The following is a 22,586-nucleotide window of genomic DNA, read 5'->3' on the forward strand; positions in this document are numbered from 1 at the left end:
GGTTTTTTGATGACGTCAGATGGGAGGCTGGCATGCTACAGTGGAGGAAATTACTCTCCTCCCGATCCTGACATGGTCCCTTCCTGTGATTCTTGAACAGGTGCGATGCTGGGTTAGCCAGGCTGTCCGCAGAACACAAGGTGACCTACGAACGACTTCAGAACCTCAGTAAAGATCAACAAGCATCTAAACTGATATTGGAGTCTAAAATCAAAGAGGCAGAAATTCAGGTAAGATACGAAGGAGGAGGAAGAGGATGGGTCTCCCGTCACTTTCAGCTATCACAACAGAAGGGTTTCCTTTTGATTTCTGGGCAAACTTAAGAATAGCTTATGCCTCTATTAGATTTCAATCAATGCCTTCTGCAGTCCTCAGTGCCTCCAGATTTGTCTTATACCAGTGATGGAGAACCTTTTTGAGACCGAGTGCCCAAATTGCAACCCCAAACCCACTTATATATCTCAAAGTTCCAACACGGCAATTTAACCTGAATACTGAGGTTTTAGTTTAGAAAAAAGGGTTTGCTCCAAGGCGCACGTTACTCAGGAGTAAGTTTGGTGGTAGTCGGTGGCTTTGCTTTGAAGCAACCGTGCAACTCTTCCAATGGGTGAATCACGATCCTAGGAGGGTTTACTCAGAAGCAAACTCCATTGCCAGCAACTCCCCGGTAAAGGATTGCGCTTTAGTTCTTCTCATGAAAATCAGTGGGGTTTAACAGCACTTAACAGGGTTACCTACATGGCTTCCCCAAAACTAGGTCTTAGGTTTAATGCCAATAATTGAGCCCAGCGGCCCAGGCCAGCCTAGATGGGGGGGGGGGGGCGACTCTGTTTGCACGTGCCCACAGAGAGGGTTCTGAGTGCCACCTCTGGCACCCGTGCCATAGGTTCTCCACCACTGTCCTATACGGTTCCATGCAAAACATAAAGATTGTATGTGGACAGTACCTCGAGCAATGTTATGCCTGATTTGCTAACTTTTGAGTCTTGTGATGCTTGTTCTATGAGCCAGACATGCTTAGCTACTTGTGCTTTAATTTCAGTCTGCTGGGTTAGGTATCCAGCTCCAATTCTTGCATTAAAATATCCCCCTATAATTATTTGAGTTGTAGGATATTGAAGAGTTAAATTTTCTAACATAAGGCACAGCTGGTCCCAAAGATTACCTTCCTGTTGTGATATCAACAATTTTGGAGGGAGGTATATATTTATGCACAAAAGATTTCCTATATATAAATCATGCTGAGCAGAGAAGCCAACATGGATATCAGTCTAGCTGCATTGCATTGTTGGATGTTCTTCCATCATTTCCCCAATCCCTTTGGAGTATGAGAAAAACCTACAAAGCCCCTTAGACTAGAAAGGGGCTGCAAGGACCACGAGAAGCAACAGCTCGGCAATTATCGCCTGGGTCTTGCCTCTCTGCTGAGCGAATGGATGTACTTCCCCCCAGTTCAAGGGGATTTCTTTCAGCACAAGTCTCAAAAGCAGTGGGATACCACAACCCAATATCTGCTAGGACATCTTTACACTATAGAAAGGTATAAACTGGTTTGAAGGCATTCCCTTTCCCCAGAGAGATCTAGGAAAACAGTTATTTTAGGGGAAGGGGGGGGCTCATAAACAAAGAATAATAAAACACAGTTGCTAAGTTCTGGTTCCTTTGAAGGGTGATAGGGAACCATGGTCAATTCCGCACTTGCGTTATCGACCTAAGTTCGAGCTGCGTTCGACCTAAGTGCTCCGCACAACCACTGGGATCGACGTGGTTTTGTACCAGCTTCGCCCCGTGTAACGGTCCAATTTCCGACTCCAGTTGGGAACTACTACTTCTTCAGGGAGCCACGCTCGAACTCAGCTCAATTCCAGTAAAGTGCGGGATCTCTGGTGCCAGGAGTCCCCCATTCAGCCAATCACAGCTGAGTGTTTTGGGCATGCGTACAGCTGGCCAATCAAAAAACGCCACCTTCGTCCCTCCATTCCTGTGGCAGTTTTTTTTATAACATATGTGGGGATAGACTGAACATGGCCGTAGAACAGCAGCCAATCAGGACAGAGCGGCGAAGAGGCACAGGATGATTCCGCCCAAGCTGGGATCAAGCTGGTTGCAGTGGGGAACAACGATGGCTTCGACCTAGGTCAGTACCCTTCTCAGGGAACTGGGTCGAACCTATTTTACTCGTGTGCGGAATCACCCCATGACAGTTAAGATGATATGGAACTTAAGCAAATTGGCAGTTAAGCTACACATTAGCTTCCTCTGCATTGAATTTATTAGGGCCAAAGCGCATGTTGGCTGCTACCATAGATCTGTTTGTCGTCCTGTTTAAACAAGGTGTGATGTCATCTCCTTGACAAGGACACCTCCTTGACCCTCTTCAATAACTGACCATCCTTTTTGCCCAAAGAAATCCACTTCCTTCTAACCTTCTGACATTGTGCAACCATGAGAAGGTGAACGAAGTTACTGGAATTAGGGTAGCTTTGTTTCATCAGTCTGGTCAGATCAGATGCAGCGTCCCTGTGGCCAGCCAAATGCATGCAGGGAAGAGTGGGTGGGGGTGGGGGGAGTCCACGCTGACCAGTCTAGCACTGCTGGCAGAGCTGCTGCAAATCCTCTAGATAAACTAGAGGGGCCTGCACTGAGTAGCCCCCGTGGCTTTGCCCCCAGTGTTTCCCGTGGCCTCCCAGGAATTTTCTCAGCACTACAGATACATTCCTCCCCAGGGCAGGGCATGACACCCCAAATGTTGGTTTATATTAGGGATAAGTGCTCCTGGTAGTTGGAGATTATCCCTATTCATAGTTAGCAGAACGGAACGGGTGGCTAGAACACAGCAGCAGCCTTACCTCATGTGCATGCGTGCGTGTGATGGATCCCAATGTGCAGCAAGCTTACACAAAAGAAAGACGGAGTCAGTTGTAGTTTCTAATCTAATTAAAAGAGTATTTATTAGTGAACTCCATTCTGGATAGAAAGGTGGGTAGATAGAGTCACTATGCTATCCTAACTAGCTGGATGGGGATGGATGCGAGGAGCATCCATCCTCTCTCTAGGCATGGTAGGAAAAAGAAGGGAGAAGGGGTCGAGGAAGAAGCCGGAAGGAAGGAAGTCCCTGAGAGTATCAGTCTAACATCAAAGGGATAGAACCAGCATGATAGAGTAAAGGTGTCAAATCCCTAGGTCCCTATCTAGCCACTAGCTCTCTATAGTAAAACCCCCTCTTAGGTTGAGGCAGGAAACAGCGTAACAGTGTAAAGTCCTTCACTTCCAACAGTTTAAATGTCTCAGGGTTCTCTTCTGCCTTTCCTGGCCCTCCTGGGTGCTCGTTCGTCTGCCTGACTGAGGCCCACTCACAATCTGGAGACGCTTGGCAAAGAAAGTCATGCAGCAAAATGTGCTAAGTCATTCGGGCCCCTGCGTTACTCAGTGAGGCTGCGCTCCAGTGATTCACAATGGAAAAGGGATCCCATGACATTCTATGAACATCTGCATTTAGGCAGCTGTGGGGGGCGGGCGGGGGGAGAGAGAGAAGTGAATCATAGATCCAGCAGGTCATGTTTATCATTTTGAAAACATGGAAATATTTAACCCACAGTCATTTCCGCATCTGTTGGATGCTGCATCAGTCCAGATTTAGACACAGTTGCTGGTGAACTTCGATGCCGTCTGTTCTCCTATTAATAACTGGAACCTAAATATGTTGAGGGAAACGTGGGCACGCTCCAGCTTCCTGTGGACAAATGGAAGGACTAAGAGAAAGGCAGTCGTGTTGAAAAGAGATGGTCAGAGCAAGCTTTGAGTCTCGAAAGCTTCTGCCCCAAGAACCTTGTTGGTCTCTAAGGTGCTACACAGGACCCAAATTCAGCTCTTCCATTGCAGATCTTTGCAATACCTCAGTGGTGGCGAACCTATGGCACGGGTGCCAGAGGGGGCACTCAGAGCCCTCTCTGTGGGCACGCGCAAACAGAGTGCCCCCCCCCCCACACACATGTAGGCTGGCCTGGGCCGGTGGGCTCGATTATTAGCATTAAACCTAAGACCTAGTTTTGGGGAAGCAGTGTAGGTAACCTTGTTAAGCGCTGTTAAACCCCACCGATTTTCATGCAAAGAACTAAAGCGCGATCCTTTACCTGGGAGTAAGCTCGGTTGCTGGCAATGGGGCTTGCTTCTGAGTAAACCCTCCTAGGGTCGTGATTCACTCGTTGGAAGAGTTGCACGGTTGCTTCAAAGCCAAGCCACTGACTACCACCAAGCTTACTCCTGAGTAACGCACACCTCGGAGCCAACCGTTTTTTCTAAACTAAAACCTCAATATTCAGGTTAAATGGCCGTGTTGGCACTTTGCGATAAATAAGTGGGTTTGGGTTTGCAATTTGGGCACTCGGTCTCGAAAAGGTTCACCATCACTGCAATACCTGTTTTCAAAGCCAGCTTCCCACTCCAGTCAGGGTTGTACTGGGCCAAGAACAACAACCAAGAATGCAGAAGGGCAGGAGCTTTCAAACCAGCCCCTCAGAGTAGGGCGTTTGTTGGCTGCTTGCATACATCACGGTTCTGTCTTGCAAAGTCCGTGGCATGGAAAGGTCTTTCCCTGGGGGTCCCAGCAGCCTCACAAGAGCTCCAGTTTCCATCCATTCCAGATGGAGCTGGAGAGGAGCAGTCAGTCTGGCTGAAGGGGCAACCGTCTCTCTCTCTCTCTCTCTCTCTCTCTCTCTCTCTTGCCTTGCAGATTTCTCACCTCTTAAGCAGAATAGAGCAGTCCATCATGCAGCAGGAGGCGAAGCTGAAGCTCACTTACAAAGAGAACAACCAACAGCTCCACCTCCTGGACACAAAGTGAGTAGCTCCATTTAGAAAACCCAGCACCCCCTCCCTCCCTTCCAAGGGGCTGGCTAGTTTTGCACGGGTGCGCACTACTTGCGTTGGCTTCTAATTCTGTGGTGAGCCTTGAGCAGAGGCCTAGCAAGGAAGAAAAGCACCCGGTATGCTGGTGCATCCTCTGCCCCTGCCATGCCCGCATCCCGCCCCGGAGCGCCCCCCGCCACACACCCCTGGAACGCCCTTGCCACGCCCCCACAAGAGCGCATGCCCAGTGCATCATGCACCCCCTATCCCCTTGGAGCTACGCCTCTGGCCTTGAGTGAGTCTCAACAGACTATCAGTGAAACAAATACATACGTAAGAATGATGTCGTTTGCAAACTACAGTTGCCTAGGTTTGAGAAATGCTTGCTGTGGCTGCCGTTGCAGCTGGCTTATGGTGACCCCTTAGGGCCGTGGTGGTGAACCTTTGGCACTCCAGATGTTATGGACTACAATTCCCATCAGCCCCTGCCAATTGGCCATGCTGACAGGGGCTGATGGAAATTGTAGTCCATGACATCTGGAGTGCCAAAGGTTCGCCACCACTGCCTTAGGGCACAGGTGTGGCTTCAATAGCCTCTTCCCAGATGTTATGTAGACTAGTTCCATCATCCCCTGCCAGAATCATGCTGGCGAAGTGGGGGATGATGATGGGAGGAAACTGTGATCCATAACATCCTGAGGGGTCAAGAACAGTTGTTTACACACAATGCTCTTAGAGGTTTTCAAGGCAAGTGTCTGAACATAGGTGGTTTACCTTTGCCTGCCTGTGCATTGCGTTCCTGGTGGTTTGCCTTCCTTGGTGGTCTCACATGCAAGTGTTGATAAGGACCACCTAGGTCAGGCAACACTCTATGCGATCGAAGTCCATACATGGGGGTGTTGCCCTCCTCCCCAGCTCACACCCCCAAAATAACTCAGTCTAGAACAGTGATGGCGAACCTTTTTGAGACCGAGTGCAGCCCAAATTGCAACCCAAAACCCACTTATGTATCGCAAAGTGCCAACACGTCAATTTAACCTGAATGTTGGTTGGCTCCGAGGCGTGTGTTACTCAGGAGTAAGCTTGGTGGTAGTCATTAGCTTTGCTTTGAAGCAACCATGCAACTCTTCAAACAGGTGAATCACGACCCTAGGAGGGTTTACTCAGAAGCAAGCCCCATTGCCAGCAACTGAGCTTACTCCCATGTAAAGGATCACACTTTAGTTCTTTTTTTGAGAATCAGTGGGGTTTGACAGCGCTTAACAGGGTTACCTACACTGATTCCCCAAAACTGGGTCTTAGGTTTAATGCTAATAATCAAGCCCAGCAGCCCAGGCCAGCCTAGATGTGGGGCGAGACTCCCTTGTTCTTGCAGCGATGCGGCTTACCCACAGAGAGGGCTCTGAGTGCCACCTCTGGCCCCCGTGCCATAGGTTCGCCACCACTGGACTAGAACAATATACACGTGAAGCTTTGCAACAAAGCGAAGGCCGTACTGAAATAATTTGCTGGAGTTCCTTTCACTCCAAATGTGTTTCACTTCTGTACATATACAGCGAGACCAAACATGAAATTGCTTTTACTCTTCTTAGGTTGCAGGACACCATTGATTACCTCAGTAACCAGATCTCGTCCAATCGAAGCTGGACGGAGCAGGAGCAGGAGCGGATCGAGAAAGAGTTCCGGGAGAAGATCGATCAGCTGTCCTTGGCTGTTAAAGGAAAAAGTGTTGGTTCAAGCTTTAAATGCACAGAACAGCTGCTGATTGAAAAGGGGCACAACCCACAAAGCTCTGCGGCCCTGTCAAGCCGTGCTAGCTCCACGGAGGCAAACAGGGGTGGTGGAGCAACTGTGCTGGCGGATTTCTTCAGTTGTTTATGAATGTCGCCCTCTGCTTTGGAAACTGCGCACACTTGAGCATTCCGCTGAACTTTGTGCAGTGGTCTTGTGCGAAGGGATGCAACCACTTCCTTTGCACAAGTGAGGAGCAGCAGTGGCGTAGGAGGTTAAGAGCTCGTGGATCTAATCTGGAGGAACCGGGTTTGATTCCCAGCTCTGCCGCCTGAGCTGTGGAGGCTTCTCTGGGGAATTCAGATTAGCCTGTGCACTCCCACACATGCCAGCTGGGTGACCTTGGGCTAGTCACAGCTTCTTGGAGCTCTCTCAGTCCCACCTACCTCACAGAGTGTTTGTTGTGAGGGGGGAAGGGCAAGGAGATTGTCAGCCCCTTTGAGTCTCCTGCAGGAGAGAAAGGGGAGATATAATTCCAAACTCTTCTTCTTCTTCTTCCCTCTGTGTGTAACAGACTTCCCTCTGTGATGCACCTCTGAAGATGCCAGCCACATGCAGGTGAAATGTTAGGAACAAGATCCACCAGACCACGGCCACACAGCCCTCTGGAAAACCCACCACAACCAGGGTGTAGAGTTCCTCATGGGTCACTTGCTTCCATACCAACCTGTCCATCAGCTGAAGGCATCGCCAGAAGCCTGCTGGGGTGCCCCTTTTTTCTGAAGTAGCCCTTAACATCTTCACCTCACGCCAGAAAGCAGGGTCAGCATCAGATAAAAAGCTGTGGAGAGCTCCTTCCAGACTTGAGACTATTTGGTTGTAGCCCCCACCCCTCTTTCAAACGAAGAAAGAGGAGGAGGAGGAGGAGGAGGAGCAGGAGGTCTGTGCATCTGAGAAGCGAAGCAGGGTATGCTCTGGTTAGTACTTGGATTGGAGACCACGAAGAAGAAGAAGAAGGAGGAGGAGGAGGAGGAGGAGGAGGAGGGGAGGAGGAGGAGGAGGAGGAGTTCGGATTTATATCCCCCCTTTCTCTCCTGCAGGAGACTCAAAGGGGCTGACAATCTCCTTGCCCTTCCCCCCTCACAACAAACACCCTGTGAGGTAGGTGGGGCTGAGAGAGCTCCGAGAAGCTGTGACTAGCCCAAGGTCACCCAGCTGGTGTGTGTGGGAGTGCCCAGGCTAATCTGAATTCCCCAGAGAAGCCTCCACAGCTCAGGCGGCAGAGCTGGGAATCAAACCCGGTTCCTCCAGCCACTGCTTTTAGCCACTACGCCACTGCTGCTCCACTACGCCACGACCTTATAACAGCTCTTTGTCTGATGCCAGGTCTGGTTTGGGCCCCAGGTGAAGACGTTTCTTTACTTCCAGGCCTGTCAAAAGGCTCCTTGTTTGTCTGTCCGGCCCACCTTGATTCTCCACTGATGCTGAGGGTGGGGTTTAAAAAGAAAGATAAAATCACACTGCTATTTTTAAATGATTTAGTTGGGTTTTAAAAATGTTTTACTGGTGGTATGTGTGGGAGTTTTGTCTCCAGTCCTGTCCTCAGGTTCACCTCGCACATTATAGTGTGTCCAAACTTCAGAGGCCCCTCCAGATGTGTTATGGACTACAGTTCCCTTATCATCCCCCCCGCCAGCACATGCCGGCAGGGGATAATGAAACTGTAGTCCATAACATCTGGAGAGCAAATGGCCTGTTCGGCTATCCTATGGATAAAGGATCTCTGGCCACTGCTCTGTTGAAGTCTTGAGAAAGCAGCCCTCGTGCCATTCCCATCGCAGTAGTCCATTCTAAGTAGATGACTGTGAGAGTTTTGTCTTTCAAAAGCCCTGAACATCTCATCAGAATGTCGTTCTCCCTCCATTTTCATACCGCAACCCCCTTGCGAGGTTGTCCGGGTCGAGAGTTTCTGACAGGTCCAAAGTCCCCCAGAGATCTTTCATGATAGTAATGGGAATCCAAACCTGAGTCACCCGGCATCCTCTAGTCCGCCACTCCGTCCGACACGCCGCCGTGTGGGCTCTCCAGTTCTGCTTTCTGAGTGACTGAGCATAACAGTGCAGACTGTCTGACTGCACGCCTCTTCTTGTTTGCTCCCAGGAAAGGGACGACAGAGCCCTCGAGCTGCGATTCAGCGAGATCCACGGGAAGCTAAATAAAATGGAAGACATGCAAAAACTGACAGCGGACGAACTGGCGGCGAAGCAGGTGGAGGAGCGGTTCAACATACAGCTGTGCAAACTCCAGACAGATGTCAACGAGGATATCAAAGAAGTGAAGGCAGAGGTGAATACAGGTGAGAAGGTCATCCCAGAAGGTCAGGTGATGCCCTGGCTGGCAACTAGGGCTGCTGGAGAGAGACACCCTCTCTCCTTCTACCGGTGTCTTCCACCAGCAGGTGAAGGAAGAGTTTTCTGTTTCATTTGACATACTGTCAGTAACGGCTATTGGCCTTCCGCCCTGGTTTGGATGTTGTTTGTTTATTTTATAATTTTATGGCTTTAAAAAAAATTGCTCAAATGCTTTAATGTTTTATGCACACTTTCTAAGGAACTCTGATTGGGTGGAAAGGTGGCATGAAATATTTTAAACTCATAAACTTATACAGATTCAACCATAGTCCAGAAAGTGTTTGAAAGGGAATCCATGTGACACAAGGGAATTGCTTCCCCGTCCCCGCTGCTTCCCTGCCACCATTTGGAGACAGAGTGTCAGTCAGTCAGTCAGTTTTATTACGGCCATTAGGCCAGCAAAAAAGAATAGAGAAGAACAAGAAAAAGGAAGAACAATAAACAAAAGAAAAAACCGAATTTGTACAGAAATCCACGATACAGAAATCCACACAAAGAATATCATCAGCTTGTAGCATTATTACGGTCACCCTCATGTGGTCTGGGTCTTGGTCCCAACATGATTCTTCTCTTACTATATGCCACCATACAAAATTTAGCTACCTGCTGAGATATAAGAGAAACTTGGTCTTCCAGCAAAATTCTCACAAGAACTGAATCGGAATTAACTCTAGTTAAATTTCTGTACTGGATAAACAATGGATGAATTAAAGCCTCCTTTTCCCCTTTATGGAGTTCACAATGCAATAAAATATGTAATACAGAGTCCACTTCCCCTGAGTTGCAAACACAGTCTCCTATGTCGTGGAATTTTTTGAAATCTGCCCATTAGATTGGCTGATGGAAAAGCGTCAAAACGGGCCCTTGAAAAGGCCCAGCGGCATTTCGTAGATGTTATATTGGACATACCGAGATACCTGTCCAAGATTTTAATGGTTTATATAACACCGGTAACAAGGGGAAATCTGTTTGCATTTCAATGTCATTGAGCCGTTGATAGACCAAGGCTGTTGCTCTGCAATGATCCAGTTCCAATAGTTGTACAGGATCCAAGCCACACTGTGTAAGTTTAAGTGTTATTTTTTCTAGCCAGCTTGGATATGGTGTTGCTGCCAGTAGCAAAGGCAATAAGCCCATGGGGTGGGAAAGGACTTTAAGCCAGTATTTGATAATAAGCCTCCAAAAGGTTGTCTCGACTTTAACCAACCCTGCTTCTTGTCTTAGACAGAGTGGGACACTGAGAACATCCTAAACATTTGCTTAGTTCCTTCTTTGCTCAATATTTATTTCCGGTGCTGCACCTTTTTCTTGCCTGCTCAGAATTGGGCCGTTTGCACAGGTGGTATCCTCTTTCTGGTAAGAAAGAATCACAAATTAACAAGCAGCCTTACCTTTAGTAGGGATGATTGAAGTCTAAAAATTATGCACGGGGTAGAAAATGTTGACAGAGATATTTTTCTCTCTTTCTCACAATACTAGAACCAGGGGGCACTCATTGAAAATGCTGGGGGGGGGGGGGGGAGAATTAGGACAAAAAAAAGGAAACATTTTTTCACGCAACGTGTGATTGGTGCTTGGAATATGCTGCCACAGGAGGTGGTGATGGTCTCTAACCTGGATAGCTTTAAGAACATAAGAACATAAGAACAAGCCAGCTGGATCAGACCAGAGTCCATCTAGTCCAGCACTCTGCTGCTACTCGCAGTGCCCCACCAGGTGCCTTTGGGAGCTCACCTGCAGGAGGTGAAAGCAATGGCCTTCTGCTGCTGCTGCTGCTGCTCCCGAGCACCTGGTCTGCTAAGGCATTTGCAATCTAAGATCAAGGAAAATCAAGATTGCTTTAAAAGGGGCTTGAACAGATATATGGAGGAGAAGTCAATCTATGGCTACCAATCTTGATCTGAGGTGGCAAATGCTTTAGCAGACCAGGTGCTCAGGAGCAACAGCCGCAGAAGGCCCTTGCTTTCACAGCCTGCCTGTGAGCTCCCAAAGGCACCTGGTGGGCCACTGCGAGTAGCAGAGTGCGGGACTCAATGGTGGCAAACCTTTGGTACTCCAGATGTTATGGACTACAATTCCCATCAGCCCCTGCCAGCATGGCCAATTGGCCATGTAGTCCATATCGTAGTCCATAACACCTGGATTGTAGTCCATAACATCTGGAGTGCCAAAGGTTAGCCACCACACTAGATGGACTCTGGTCTGATCCAGCAGGCTCTTTCTTACGTTCTTAGCTTCACACGTTCTTAGATTCCCCCCCCCCCCCAAAAAAAAAGATGCTCTGAGGGTTAATTTCCATTCTTCCCGTGTCAGGGTTTGCTGCCATCTACGAAAGCATCGGATCCTTGCGGCAGGTTCTTGAAATGAAAATGAAGCTGGACAAGGAAGAACTACAGAAGCAGATTCAGCAGATGAAGTAAGAGGCCGAACTGCTAATCCTGGTTTCCAGCCCAGGATCTCAGCTGATGGTGGAGCCGGGTGCAGGTGAAGTTGGGATCTGCCTACACCTGCCTTCAGGTCAGGATGTCCATCTAATGTCTGGACTGAGTGACATGCTTCCCTTGCATGGACCTGTACAGTTCCTGTAAATAGTCCAACCGAGGCTTTGCGAGTGAAACCAACCCCTTTCCCCAGAAGACCTGTGGGAATCACTGCCATATGACTCTGTTGACTCCAGAAGCATTACCTCATGTGAAACAGGCCGTGAGTTTGTGCAGAGGCCTTGAAACACTGTGGGCTGAGCGTGTGGAAAGAGGCGCAGCTGGCCATACTGTCAAAATGAAATTTCAAATTTGGATCAGTTTGGCCCCGTTGACCGCAGCTGAGATGGGACTGGCTCAGATTTGCACACCTCACCAAAACTAGTTTCTGCGCCAGAATGAGAGAGTGCTAATCTGAATCTCATCAGAACCAGCCGCCAGGCTCTGTTTGCTGGGTTGTGTCCAGCCCAGGCCTTTGCAGAGTAGAAAGCCCACCTTCCTCCGTGCATTCTGTTTGTCTGTTGGCTTTATCTCTGGGCTTGTCTCGGCAGAGGTGTGCTCCTTTTTTCAAGGTGCAACAGTCACTGAACTGGGGAAAAGGGAACAGCCAGCTGGCCCCCAGGGGAAACTGGTAGCCCAAACAGATGGACTCACAGGAAATCATCCTGGCCAGCCCTTGGGCGTGGGTGGGTGGGGCGGGGGGGATGCAGAGAATGCAGTCTGCCCCAACAGCCCATTTACTTGCTCCCTGTCTTGCTACATCCTCAGACGTAATGCCAGTCTGCTACTCTCTGCATACATGACTTTCGTACATGCAGGAGAAAGGGGGCCTCCCGCTGCACCCCAGGCTGAGAAAGGTCTGGCTGGGATCCCGCCAGGGTACAGGAGGATGCCCAAGCCACGTTTCCCACCTACGTCAATATCGAGAGTACTGAACAAAGTCCATTTGCTTCATTCTATGAGGGACGGGTTGACCACTTGCTGCAGTTTTGTCTTTACAGGTATAAGATCCTCCTTGATCTCAGGTTGCAAATGCCTGAGCAGAGCAGGTGATCGGGAGCAGCAGCAGCAGAAGGCCATTGCTTTCACATCCTGCATGTGAGCTCCCCAAGGCACCTGGTGGGCCACTGCGAGTAGCAGAGAGCTGGACTAGATGGACTCTGGTCTGATCCGGCTGGCTAGTTCTTATGTTCTTATGTTCTCTCTCACCGAGGTTTGGGGCTGCCAACCCCCAGGCAAGGCCTGGAGATCGCCTGGAATTAGAATTGATCTCCAAACTACAGAGATCAGCTCACCTGGCATAAAAATGGCAGGTTTGTGGCAGGGGCGGGGGGAGCCTCCGTGGCTTTGTTTCCCTGCTGAGGCCCTTCCCCTTCGCAGGCTCCAGGAATTTCCCCACCTGGAATTGGCAGCCTCACCTGGGTGCCAGAGGGAACAGGCCTGTTTCTTGGCCTCCTGTCTGCACGAAGCAAGACGACGTCTCCTTCTTGTCTCAAGTGCTCCACGATCTCAGCACCCCTCAAGCCCTGCTCCTTATCTCACCCAGAGAGTTCTTGTGCCCACGTTCCCCAGGACTTCTCCTGGCATGTTACCATCTGTGTGAACACCCATGATTAGCCGTGACTGGGGGAACTGAGGCCTGAGCTGCAGGTCAGTCAGGGCTCCAGAGGTGAGGACAGACTCTCCAAGGTGATTGGTTTTATAAGCAGGGGCCCCATTCTTTCCCACTGGAATCAAAAGTGCAAACAGGGCCTGTGTATTTCTACAGTCACTGTGCTCATGTCTTCCCCACCCCTTGGTTCTTTAGAACAGACGTCAAAGATTCCTAGGAAGGGCTGTGTTGCTTAATAGGAGAAGGGGACGGCCATGACACATCAGAGTCCTCCAGGGAGGACGTTCCTGGCACTGCCTTCCTGGAACCAGCTGTGTTGCATTTCTTGCAAACCTCACAGTGGCCCCTTCCGCACATGCAGAATAATGCACTTTCAATCCACTTTCACAACTGTTTGCATGTGGATTTTGCTATTCTGCACAGCTGCAAAGTGCATTGAAAGTGGATTGAAAGTGCATTATTCTGCATGTGCGGAAGGGGCCAGTGACCAAAAATGGCCCCGGCAAAACCTCCTTGCCCTCGGGAGATGTGCACCCCCCCCCCCCCCCGGAGTTGCTGACCAGTGGTTCCTGAACAGGAAAAGATGCAACCAGAATTGCCTCCTTTGGATCAGACGAGAAACAGGTTGATCCAGTTCCTTTAGGCCAGTGATGGTGAACCTTTTAGAGACCGAGTGCCCAAACTGCAACCCAAAACCCACTTATTTATCACAAAGTGCCAACATGGCAATTAAACCTGAATACTGAGGTTTTCGTATAGAAAAAACGGTTGGCTCTAAAGCGCACGTCACTCGGGAGTAAGCTTGGTGGTAGTCGGTGGCTTTGCTTTGAAGCAACTGTGCAATGCTTCGAACGGGTGAATCATGACCCTAGGATGGTTTACTCAGAAGCAAACCCCACTGCCAGCAACTGAGCTTACTCCCAGGTAAAGGATCATGCTTTCGTTCTTCCCATGAAAATCAGTAGGGTTTAACAGCGCTTAACAGGGTTACCTACACTGCTTCCCCAAAATTACACTATTATCACATGACGAACTCTGTGCACGCGTGCGCACAGAGAGGGCTCTGAGTGCTACCTCTGGCACCCGTGCCATAGGTTCGCCACCACTGCTTTAGGCCAAGCTGTAAGCAAAGGAAACATGGTTTTGGGGCATAAACAGAGGCCTTTTTGTGTTTCAGCCTGAAACCTTATTTGTGCGAAGTGCCCTAGCTGTGGTGTGAAGCTTTTGCCACAAGGTGGTGCCACAGGATCTAACCACCCAGGAAGAACAACCGACAACTTCTGAGATTACCTTTCAAAGGACTTTGTGGCAATTAGGTAAAGGTAGTCAATCCCCTGTGTAAGCACTGGGTCGTTACTGACCCACGGGGTGACCCCACATCACGACGTTTACTAGGCAGGCTTTATGTTTACAGAGTGGTTTGCCATTGCCTTCCCCACTCCTCGACACTTTACTCAGTGGTGGGATCCAAAAATTTTAATAACCGGTTCCGATGGTGGTGGGATTCAAACAGTGGCGCCGCCGCATATACCCTGTTTCCCCAAATATAAGGCATCCCCCCAAAATAAGACAGAGCAGAGGTTTTGCTGAAGTGCGAAATATAAGGCATCCCCCAAAAGTAAGACGTAGCAAAGTTTTTGTTTGGAAGCATGCCCGGCAGACAAGAACCACGAGGAAAATAAGACATCCCTGAAAATAAGACATAAGCATCCTTAGGAGCAAAAAAATAATATAAGACACTGTCTAACTATTCTGAGTCGCCGCATCTCAAAAAAAAAGGGATATTGAGGGAGATACAAGAAAAAGAAGTGCAGAAAGGGCAAGCAAAAGGATGATTGAGGGACTGGAGCACCTTCCCTATGAGGAGAGGCTGCAGCATTTGGGACTCTTTAGTTTGGAGAGGAGACGTCTGAGGGGGGATATGATTGAAGTCTATAAAATTATGCATGGGGTAGAAAATGTTGACAGAGAGAAATTTTTCTCTCTTTCTCACAATACTAGAACCAGGGGGCATTCATTGAAAATGCTGGGGGGAAGAATTAGAACTAATAAAAGGAAACACTTCTTCACGCAACGTGTGATTGGTGTTTGGAATATGCTGCCACAGGGGGTGGTGATGGCTGCTAACCTGGATAGCTTTAAAAGGGGCTTGGACAGATTGATGGAGGAGAAGTCGATCTATGGCTACCAATCTTGATCCTCCTTGATCTGAGATTGCAAATGCCTGAGCAGACCAGGTGATCGGGAGCAACAGCCGCAGAAGGCCGTTGCGTTCACATCCTACACGTGAGCTCCCAAAGGCACCTGGTGGGCCACTGCGAGTAGCAGAGAGCTGGACTAGATGGACTTTGGTCTGATCCAGCTGGCTTGTTCTGATGTTCTGATGTTATTATTTTCGGAGAAACACGGTATGCACCTCCAGTCCCTTTTGGGCAGGGAGGTTGCTTTAGTAACCCCTTCTCGGCACTCAGAAAAAATTAGTAACCACTTCTAGAGAAGTGGTGAGAACTGGTTGGATCCCACCTCTGACTTTACCCCCAGCAAAGTGGGTGCTCATTTTACTGACCTCAGAAGGATGGAAGGGCGAGTCAATCTTAAGCCAGCCACCTGAAACTGACTTCTGTCAGGACCAAACTCAGGTCGTGCACAGAGCAATTAATAACAAGATGGGCCACATTGAGAAACACGTCTTACTGTGCATGGCTCCGAAGATGCCAACGATTGAAGTGGGCGAAACGTGAGGAACAAAAACTACTAGATCGTGGTCACATAGCCTGGACAACCCAAAGCAGCCAGTATTTAATAACAGGCTTTATAATTTCCCTCCAAATCTTTAGTTTTTGTGTTAGAAAAATGGGGGAGACTGGGGAGGGGAACCCTGGATCCCTCGGCAATTTCTCTGGTGTTTTCCACAATTGCCAACCAGAACAGTAGAGAATATTCTGTGGAAAGACTCTTTGTAAGAGCGGGATTTTGTTGCCACTGACGGAGCGGCCTCAATTCACAGTGTTTTGTAACCGCAAAAGAGACCTTGCCGGTTTTGCTCGAGAGTGAAGCACCCGTGCTGTACGGAAGTATTACAGTGGCAGCTAAGTTAGTCCCGTTTTCCACGGAGATGACGATTAATAAATCTGCCCAGGTATTTCTTCAATGTGATTTTGAGACAAGACATATTTTTTCTTAGAAATGTGTTCTTAGTTATCTCGTAAATCTGCGTCCATAAACAGTAGGAAGAGCCCACGTTTTTTTTTTAAAAAATCACGAAGTATTTCCAAGTATTATAAGAACAAGAAGAGGGAGAGAAGAGGGACGAATAACAGACGGAGATGGAAACGAATAATGTTTTCTTGTAAAACTTTGTGCAGTCCGGTATGAACAACATGGTAAGCGGTCGTGGGCTTCTGCTTTCTTTGAATGATGAATAAACCTGAATAAAACTGTACATTTCAGACTGCAAAGAGCACGCTGTCCTTCTCCCCGTGTCGGCAAGCACGTCGTGGGCGCATCCAAATTTTGGTGGTGGGCGAAGGAAGGAAGACTCCCGCACAGGCAATGAGCGAGAGACTCTTGCTGGGAAGGGCCTTCTCTTCTCCAAAGGGTCGCAGGCAGTTATGATCTGTTTCTGTTCATAGGGTTGCCAGTTTCCAGGGGATGGCTGGAGATCTAGAATTACATCTGGTCTCTGGGTTATGGGAATCAGTTCCCATGGAGAAAATGGCGGTTTTGGAAGGTGATCTTGTACCCCACTGACAGTTTGCTTTCAGACTTCAATGCCTGCCTCTAATATTCTTGGCAGAAGGGATGGCCAGCCCGGAAAAAATCTCGGTTTTGTACAGGGAATGGAGCTGTTTCTTAAAGTACAGACTGCAAGATTTGCTGCCTACCTGATCACAAGGGTGCATTCATTTACTGTAGCCCTTCCTGAAACTAAAGATAATTTTGCCTCCATCCAGACCTCCCTTTTCACAGGGCAAAGGCTGGGATACATACTGGGTCAGTGATACCCCCTGTTTTCTTTCTGGGGAAGGGTTGGTTCATTTAGAAAAACACATGTGAAGTGCCTGAATTGTGAATTGCCTGGCCTTCCCCCAAACACCAGGAACATACATTTCCGTGTGGGGACTGCGTGTGTCATTTCCAGAATCACTGCAGACACAGAAACGCACCCCCCCCCCCCACACACACACACAGCACATGACTTGCCTCTCCCACACCACTCCTGCCAAGTCGTCTCCTGAGCTGCGGCTGACCTGTTGTGCCTGTGTATCTTTAACCTTCTTGGCTTTCAAAATCAACAGAAGAAAGGCTATCCGGAAGTAAATTAACACAGCACGCGGCAGGTAGAAAAGTGCCCTGAGTGCGCAGGAGCAAGGCTCAGGTGGCGATTCTTGACGCAACGATCCGGACGTTGTCACAACCGGCGTGGCCCTGTTGTTGGTTGTGAAATGCTGGGAGGTACCTATCTGATTTTAAATATTTATACCCTGCTGTGCCTTTCTCCCACACCGCCACAGGATCCAAGGCAGTGTTCTAGGCCCAACCAAACACTCCATTCTTCAGAAATTTCGTGAGGTAGCAGCTGGTGGGATCTTGAGGCTGGTTGAGACCTCAGCTCACAGGCTACGGTGGATGATAAAGTGCAGTCCATAGGCCAGTGATGGCGAACCTTTTTGAGACTGAGTGCCCAAATTGCACCCCCAAACCCGCTTATTTATCGCAAAGTGCCAACACGGCCATTTAACTTGAATACTGAGGTTTTAGTTTAGAAAAAACGGTTGGCTCCAAGGTGTGCATTACTCGGGAGTAAGCTTGGTGGTAGTTGGTGGCTTGGCTTTGAAGCAACCAAGCAACTCTTCCAATGGGTGAATCACGACCCTAGGAGGGTTTACTCAGAAGCAAGCCCCTTTGCCAGCAACCGAGCTCACTCCCAGGTAAAGGATCGGGCTTTAGTTCTTCGCATGAAAATCAGTGGGGTTTAACAGCGCTTAACAGGGCTACCTACATTGCTTCCCCAAAACTAGGTCTTAGGTTTAATGCTAATAATCGAGCCCAGCGGCCCAGGCCAGCCTAGATTCGGGGGGGCTCTGTGTGTGCCCACAGAGAGGGCTCTGAGTGCCCCCTCTGGCACCCATGCCATAGGTTCGCCACCACTGCCATAGGCCCATAGGTGTGTCCCTCCCTCCCCAATGCTCCTGGTGCCAGGTTCAGCAGGGGTGTCTCTCCAAGGAAGACGGCTCCATTCCTGCTGGCACGCTGCTGCCCCGTCTCTTCTGGCCTGCTCCGACCCAAGCCACCCACAGGCCGCCTGGCCTGGTTGGTTGCAGCCCAGTCAGACCTATTTCCCGGTGGTTCCTTCTGCCTTGTAGATGTTGTGTTTTCTTTCACATGTAATTACAGCCGTGAGGTTTATTTTTAGTGTAGGTTTGTGGCGACTTTTGGTTTTGGTGACAGATGGCTGGTGTTTACTAAACGCAGAGGACGCAGGTTGCAGGGAGAGGCATGGCAGTCCGGAGAAAGAGGAACTTCTGCCTGGGGTGAGTTTGGGATGTAGAAACCAAGCCCTACAAGTTTGTTTCTTAAAGGGTGATGTAAACTAGGAAGTTGTGTGGGAAACGCCACAGAAGCACTGGGTCTGTCCAGAAGCACAGGCTTCGCAGAGTGATCCAATAGGGCAGTGATAGCGAACCTTTTCGAGACCGAGTGCCCAAATTGCAGCCCAAAACCCACTTATTTATCACAAAGTGCCAACACGGCAATTTAACCTGAAAACTGAGGTTTTAGTTTAGAAAAAAACAGTTGGCTCCGAGGCATGCGTTACTCGGGAGTAAGCTTGGTGGTAGTCGGTGGCTTTGCTTTGAAGCAACCGTGCAACTCATCCAACGGGTGAGTCAGGACCCTAAGAGGGTTTACTCTGAAGCAAGCCCCATTGCCAGCACCTGAGCTTACTCCCAGGTAAAGGATTGTGCTTTAGTTCTTTGCATGAAAATCAGTGAGGTTTAACAATGCTTAACAGGGTTACCTACACAGCTTCCCCAAAACTAAGTCTTAGGTTTAATGCTAATAATTGAGCCCAGTGGCCCAGGCCAGCCTAGATGTGCGTGTGGGGGCGGGGGCAACTCTGTTTGCATGTGCCCACAGAGAAGGCTCTGAGTGCCACCTCTAGCACCCGTGCCATAGGTTCGCCACCACTGCAATAGGTTCGCCACCACTTCCAATTAACTTGGAACCAGAATGGTTGGGGGACTCAGGCAAAAATGAGGGAGGGGCATAGAGAACGTGCCGAAGGTCCCAGAGGAAAACGGAAGCTCCTCCAGTTAATGGATCCCTGATCTCTGGTAGCAGGTGCTGGGAAAGCCGGAGGCCCCGGAGAACTTCCGCCAGTCACCAGGGAACGGACTGGACTAGATGGGTCAGGAAAGACCCCGGTGTTTCTCAGAGGTCTTTCCGGGGCAGACCCTTCTTAGCCTCGAAGAGCTGATGAGAACATGGGCGACTTTAGAAGCAAAACAAACAAGCCTTCGACAATACATAAAACAATACTTGTTGGGGGCCGCAGTGGGGCAGGCGAACGTATGTTGCCTTAAGTGGTTTGTGGATTCCTTGGACGGGAAGTCCAACTTCCCCTTCGAGCAGCTGCGCCTGGTGCCAAAGCACATGTAAGCTGAATAAACAGTGCAGCCGGGCAGCGGCCGAGGAGCAGTTTTTGATGGTTTTGTACATTTTATCAGACCAGCGTGGCGTCGTGGTGAACAGCAGGTGCACTCTAATCTGGAGAACCGGGTTTGATTCCCCGCTCTGCCACTTGAGCTGCGGAGGCTTATCTGGGGAACCAGATTAGCTTGTGCACTCCAACACGTGCCAGCTGGGGGACCTTGGGCTAGTCCAGGGGTAGGGAACCTGCGGCTCGAGAGTTGCATGCGGCTCTTCTGCCCTTGCACTGCGGCTCCACGAGCCGAGCCACTGGCTCCATCCTTCCCGCCCTGCAGGCAGCAGGCGAGCGCATAACTGCCCACTGAGGCTGGCTGCTTGGAGCGGCGCCGTGGAAGCTTCCCTCGCCTGCCCGTTTGAGCTGGGCGGAAGCTTTCTAGCGGCCTGGTAGTGAGGCCAAGCCCGCTGGCCCCATCCTTGCCCCAGCCCTGCGAGGCCAGCAGGGAGCGAACCGCATCCATCGCGGCACTTCTCAAAATGAGCGGAGTAAAAGGTTAAAAAAACCCAATATATATAGCGTTATCTTTATTTTAAATGTCAAAAATTATTTGTGGCTCCAAGTGTTTTCTTTTCCCATGGAAAACGGGTCCAAATGGCTCTTTGAGTGTTACAAGGTTCCCTACCCCTGGGCTAGTCACAGTTCTCCGGAGCGCTCTCAGCCACACCCACCTCACAGGGTGTTTGTTGTGGGATGGGGGAGATGGGGAAGGAGACTGTAAACCCCGTTGAGTCTCCTTACAGGAGAGAAAGGGGGGGATATAAATCCAGACTCTTGTTCTTTGTGGCCAGATTGTCCTGTTGCGACCTGTGCGAGCTTTACGCTGCATTGACAAGTCTGCGAGGAAGCTCAGTCGCATTTCCTATCTGTTAGAACAGCGGTGGCGAACCTATGGCACGGGTGCCAGAGGTGGCATTCAGAGCCCTTTCTGTGGGCACGCGCAGAGGTGGGATCCAGCAGGTTCTCACAGGTTCCCGAGAGTAGGTTACTAATTATTTGTGTGTGCCGAGAGGGGGTTACTAATGGGTGATTTTGCCCCGTGATTTTTGCCTTAGTTACGCCCCTCCTCTCAGCAGTAGCGCGCAGAACTGGAAGCAGTCTAGCAGGAGGTGCACCGGCGTGCGTGGCAGCCTGCGCCTGCGTGCATTCGTTTCCCGCCCAAGGACCGGCGCAGCGGCTGAGTCCTTGTCACAGCCCCGCCCAGGAATGCCCTGCCCTGGAATGCCCGCCACACCCCCGTCGTGCCCCGCCCAGCCCCATTGGCGCTACGCCACAGTTTGAATCCCACCACCATGGGAACCTGTTACTAAAATTTTTGGATCCCACCACTGGGCACGCGTGCACAGAGTCCGTCATGTGGAGGGACGGAAAATCACACACACACACACCCCACACACACATATCTAGGCTGGCCTGGGTGCGATCCTTTACCTGGGAGTAAGCTCGGTTGCTGGCAATGGGGCTTGCTTCTGAGTAAACCCTCCCAGGGTTCTGATTCACCCATTGGAAGCATTGCACGGTTGCTTCACCAAGCTTGCTCCCGAGTGACGCGTTTCTGAACCAAAACCTCAGCATTCAGGTTAAATGGCCCTTGGCCATAAATAAGTGGGTTTTGGGGTTGCAATTTGGGCTGCACTCGGTCTCGAAAAGGTTCGCCATCGCTGTGTTGGATAGACCACCTTCGGGGCCACACTGCAGGGCGCGGACTGTCCGGGGTGGGGGGGGGGGTGCCCAAGTCCGGCATTCCTCGCGTATTCGTGTGACCGACGGGCGGTGTTGCTGCGTAGTCAGCTGAGGATGTTGCGCTGCAATTGCGGCTGGTGCCCTCCCCCCGCGCTCCGGCCCCCGCCCTCCGCTTCCAGCGGTGCGCTCTTGCTGGGCAAGACTACAAGTCCCATCAGGCGGCGGCGGAGGCGGAGATCCCTGCGCGCCCTTCCCTTCGCTTCCCTTCCCCTCCGCGGCTGGCTGGCTGGCTGGCTGGCTGGCTGGCGGGGCCTGGGCTGGGCAGGGCGCCGTGATGCCTTCGGCGGGCGGCTGCGAGTCGGGCCCGGCGGCGGCGAGTTCGGGTCCCGGCGAGCGCGCTCCTGCTGCTCCTGCTGCTGCTGCTGCTGCTGCGGCTGCTGCCCCTCCGCGCCCGCGCTTGTGCGGCTACCTGCAGCGCCTGTCGGGCAAGGGCCCCCTGCGGGGCTTCCGCAGCCGCTGGTTCGTCTTCGAGCCGGGCCGCTGCTCGCTCTACTACTTCAAGGGCCCGCAGGAGGCGCTGCCCCTCGGACGCCTGGACATCGCCCGCGCCGCCTTCACCCTCCACCACCACGCCACTGACCACCACCAGTACCCCCCGGCTTCCGCCGCCGCCGCCGCCGCCGAGGGACATGCAGCAGGCGACCCCCAGCCCCACCACGGCCAGCCGCCCGACGCCCCCCGCGGCACCGCCTTCGAGATCCACAGCCCCGGAGGCGCCGTCACCGTCCTCAAGGTGAGCGCCGCCCTGCAAGCAGAAAGCTAGCGCCGCAAGGGACAGCGGCTGGCTGAGCGACGGGCCAGATGGGGGGTGGGGGAGGGCGGGATCTGCATCGTGGGATGGGCGGACTCTGACCAGTGCGGGCGCTACAGAGCCAGACCCCTAATCCAAAAGCAGACCCCCTCCCCGGCCCCCACTAGTCGCATGGGGGGAGAAGGCAGGGAGACCCCCCCACCCCCATTCTCCTTCCTGCCTGTCAGTCTGACTGGTGCATCTCCAAGCCAGTCCGGTCTCTGAGCGGCTCTCTTTGCCATCGCAACAGCCCTGCGAGGGAGGC

At 50.9% G+C, this 22,586-nt stretch overlaps 2 protein-coding genes across 3 annotated transcripts in view; both read left to right on the forward strand.

Annotated features, from left to right (window-relative positions):
• Nucleotides 1-13,418, forward strand: part of FAM81A (family with sequence similarity 81 member A) — a 28,338-nt gene extending 14,920 nt beyond the window's left edge. For both annotated transcript variants that reach the window (XM_048481712.1, XM_048481713.1), the window contains 5 exons: nucleotides 101-230; nucleotides 4,733-4,839; nucleotides 6,441-6,576; nucleotides 8,740-8,935; nucleotides 11,304-13,418. In XM_048481712.1, the coding sequence (XP_048337669.1) occupies nucleotides 101-230; nucleotides 4,733-4,839; nucleotides 6,441-6,576; nucleotides 8,740-8,935; nucleotides 11,304-11,410 (676 nt within the window). In that variant the 3' untranslated portion in view covers nucleotides 11,411-13,418. The remainder of the gene's footprint in view (nucleotides 1-100; nucleotides 231-4,732; nucleotides 4,840-6,440; nucleotides 6,577-8,739; nucleotides 8,936-11,303) is intronic.
• Nucleotides 13,419-21,747: 8,329 nt separating this feature from the next.
• TBC1D2B (TBC1 domain family member 2B) overlaps nucleotides 21,748-22,586 on the forward strand; it is a 30,184-nt gene continuing 29,345 nt past the window's right edge. Inside the window, exon 1 of the mRNA XM_048481701.1 lies at nucleotides 21,748-22,264. Within this exon, the coding sequence (XP_048337658.1) occupies nucleotides 21,806-22,264 (459 nt within the window). The 5' untranslated portion in view covers nucleotides 21,748-21,805. The remainder of the gene's footprint in view (nucleotides 22,265-22,586) is intronic.

The sequence above is a fragment of the Sphaerodactylus townsendi genome, linkage group LG17 (assembly GCF_021028975.2).
Source record: "Sphaerodactylus townsendi isolate TG3544 linkage group LG17, MPM_Stown_v2.3, whole genome shotgun sequence".
In the NCBI taxonomy this organism is placed as follows: domain Eukaryota; kingdom Metazoa; phylum Chordata; class Lepidosauria; order Squamata; family Sphaerodactylidae; genus Sphaerodactylus; species Sphaerodactylus townsendi.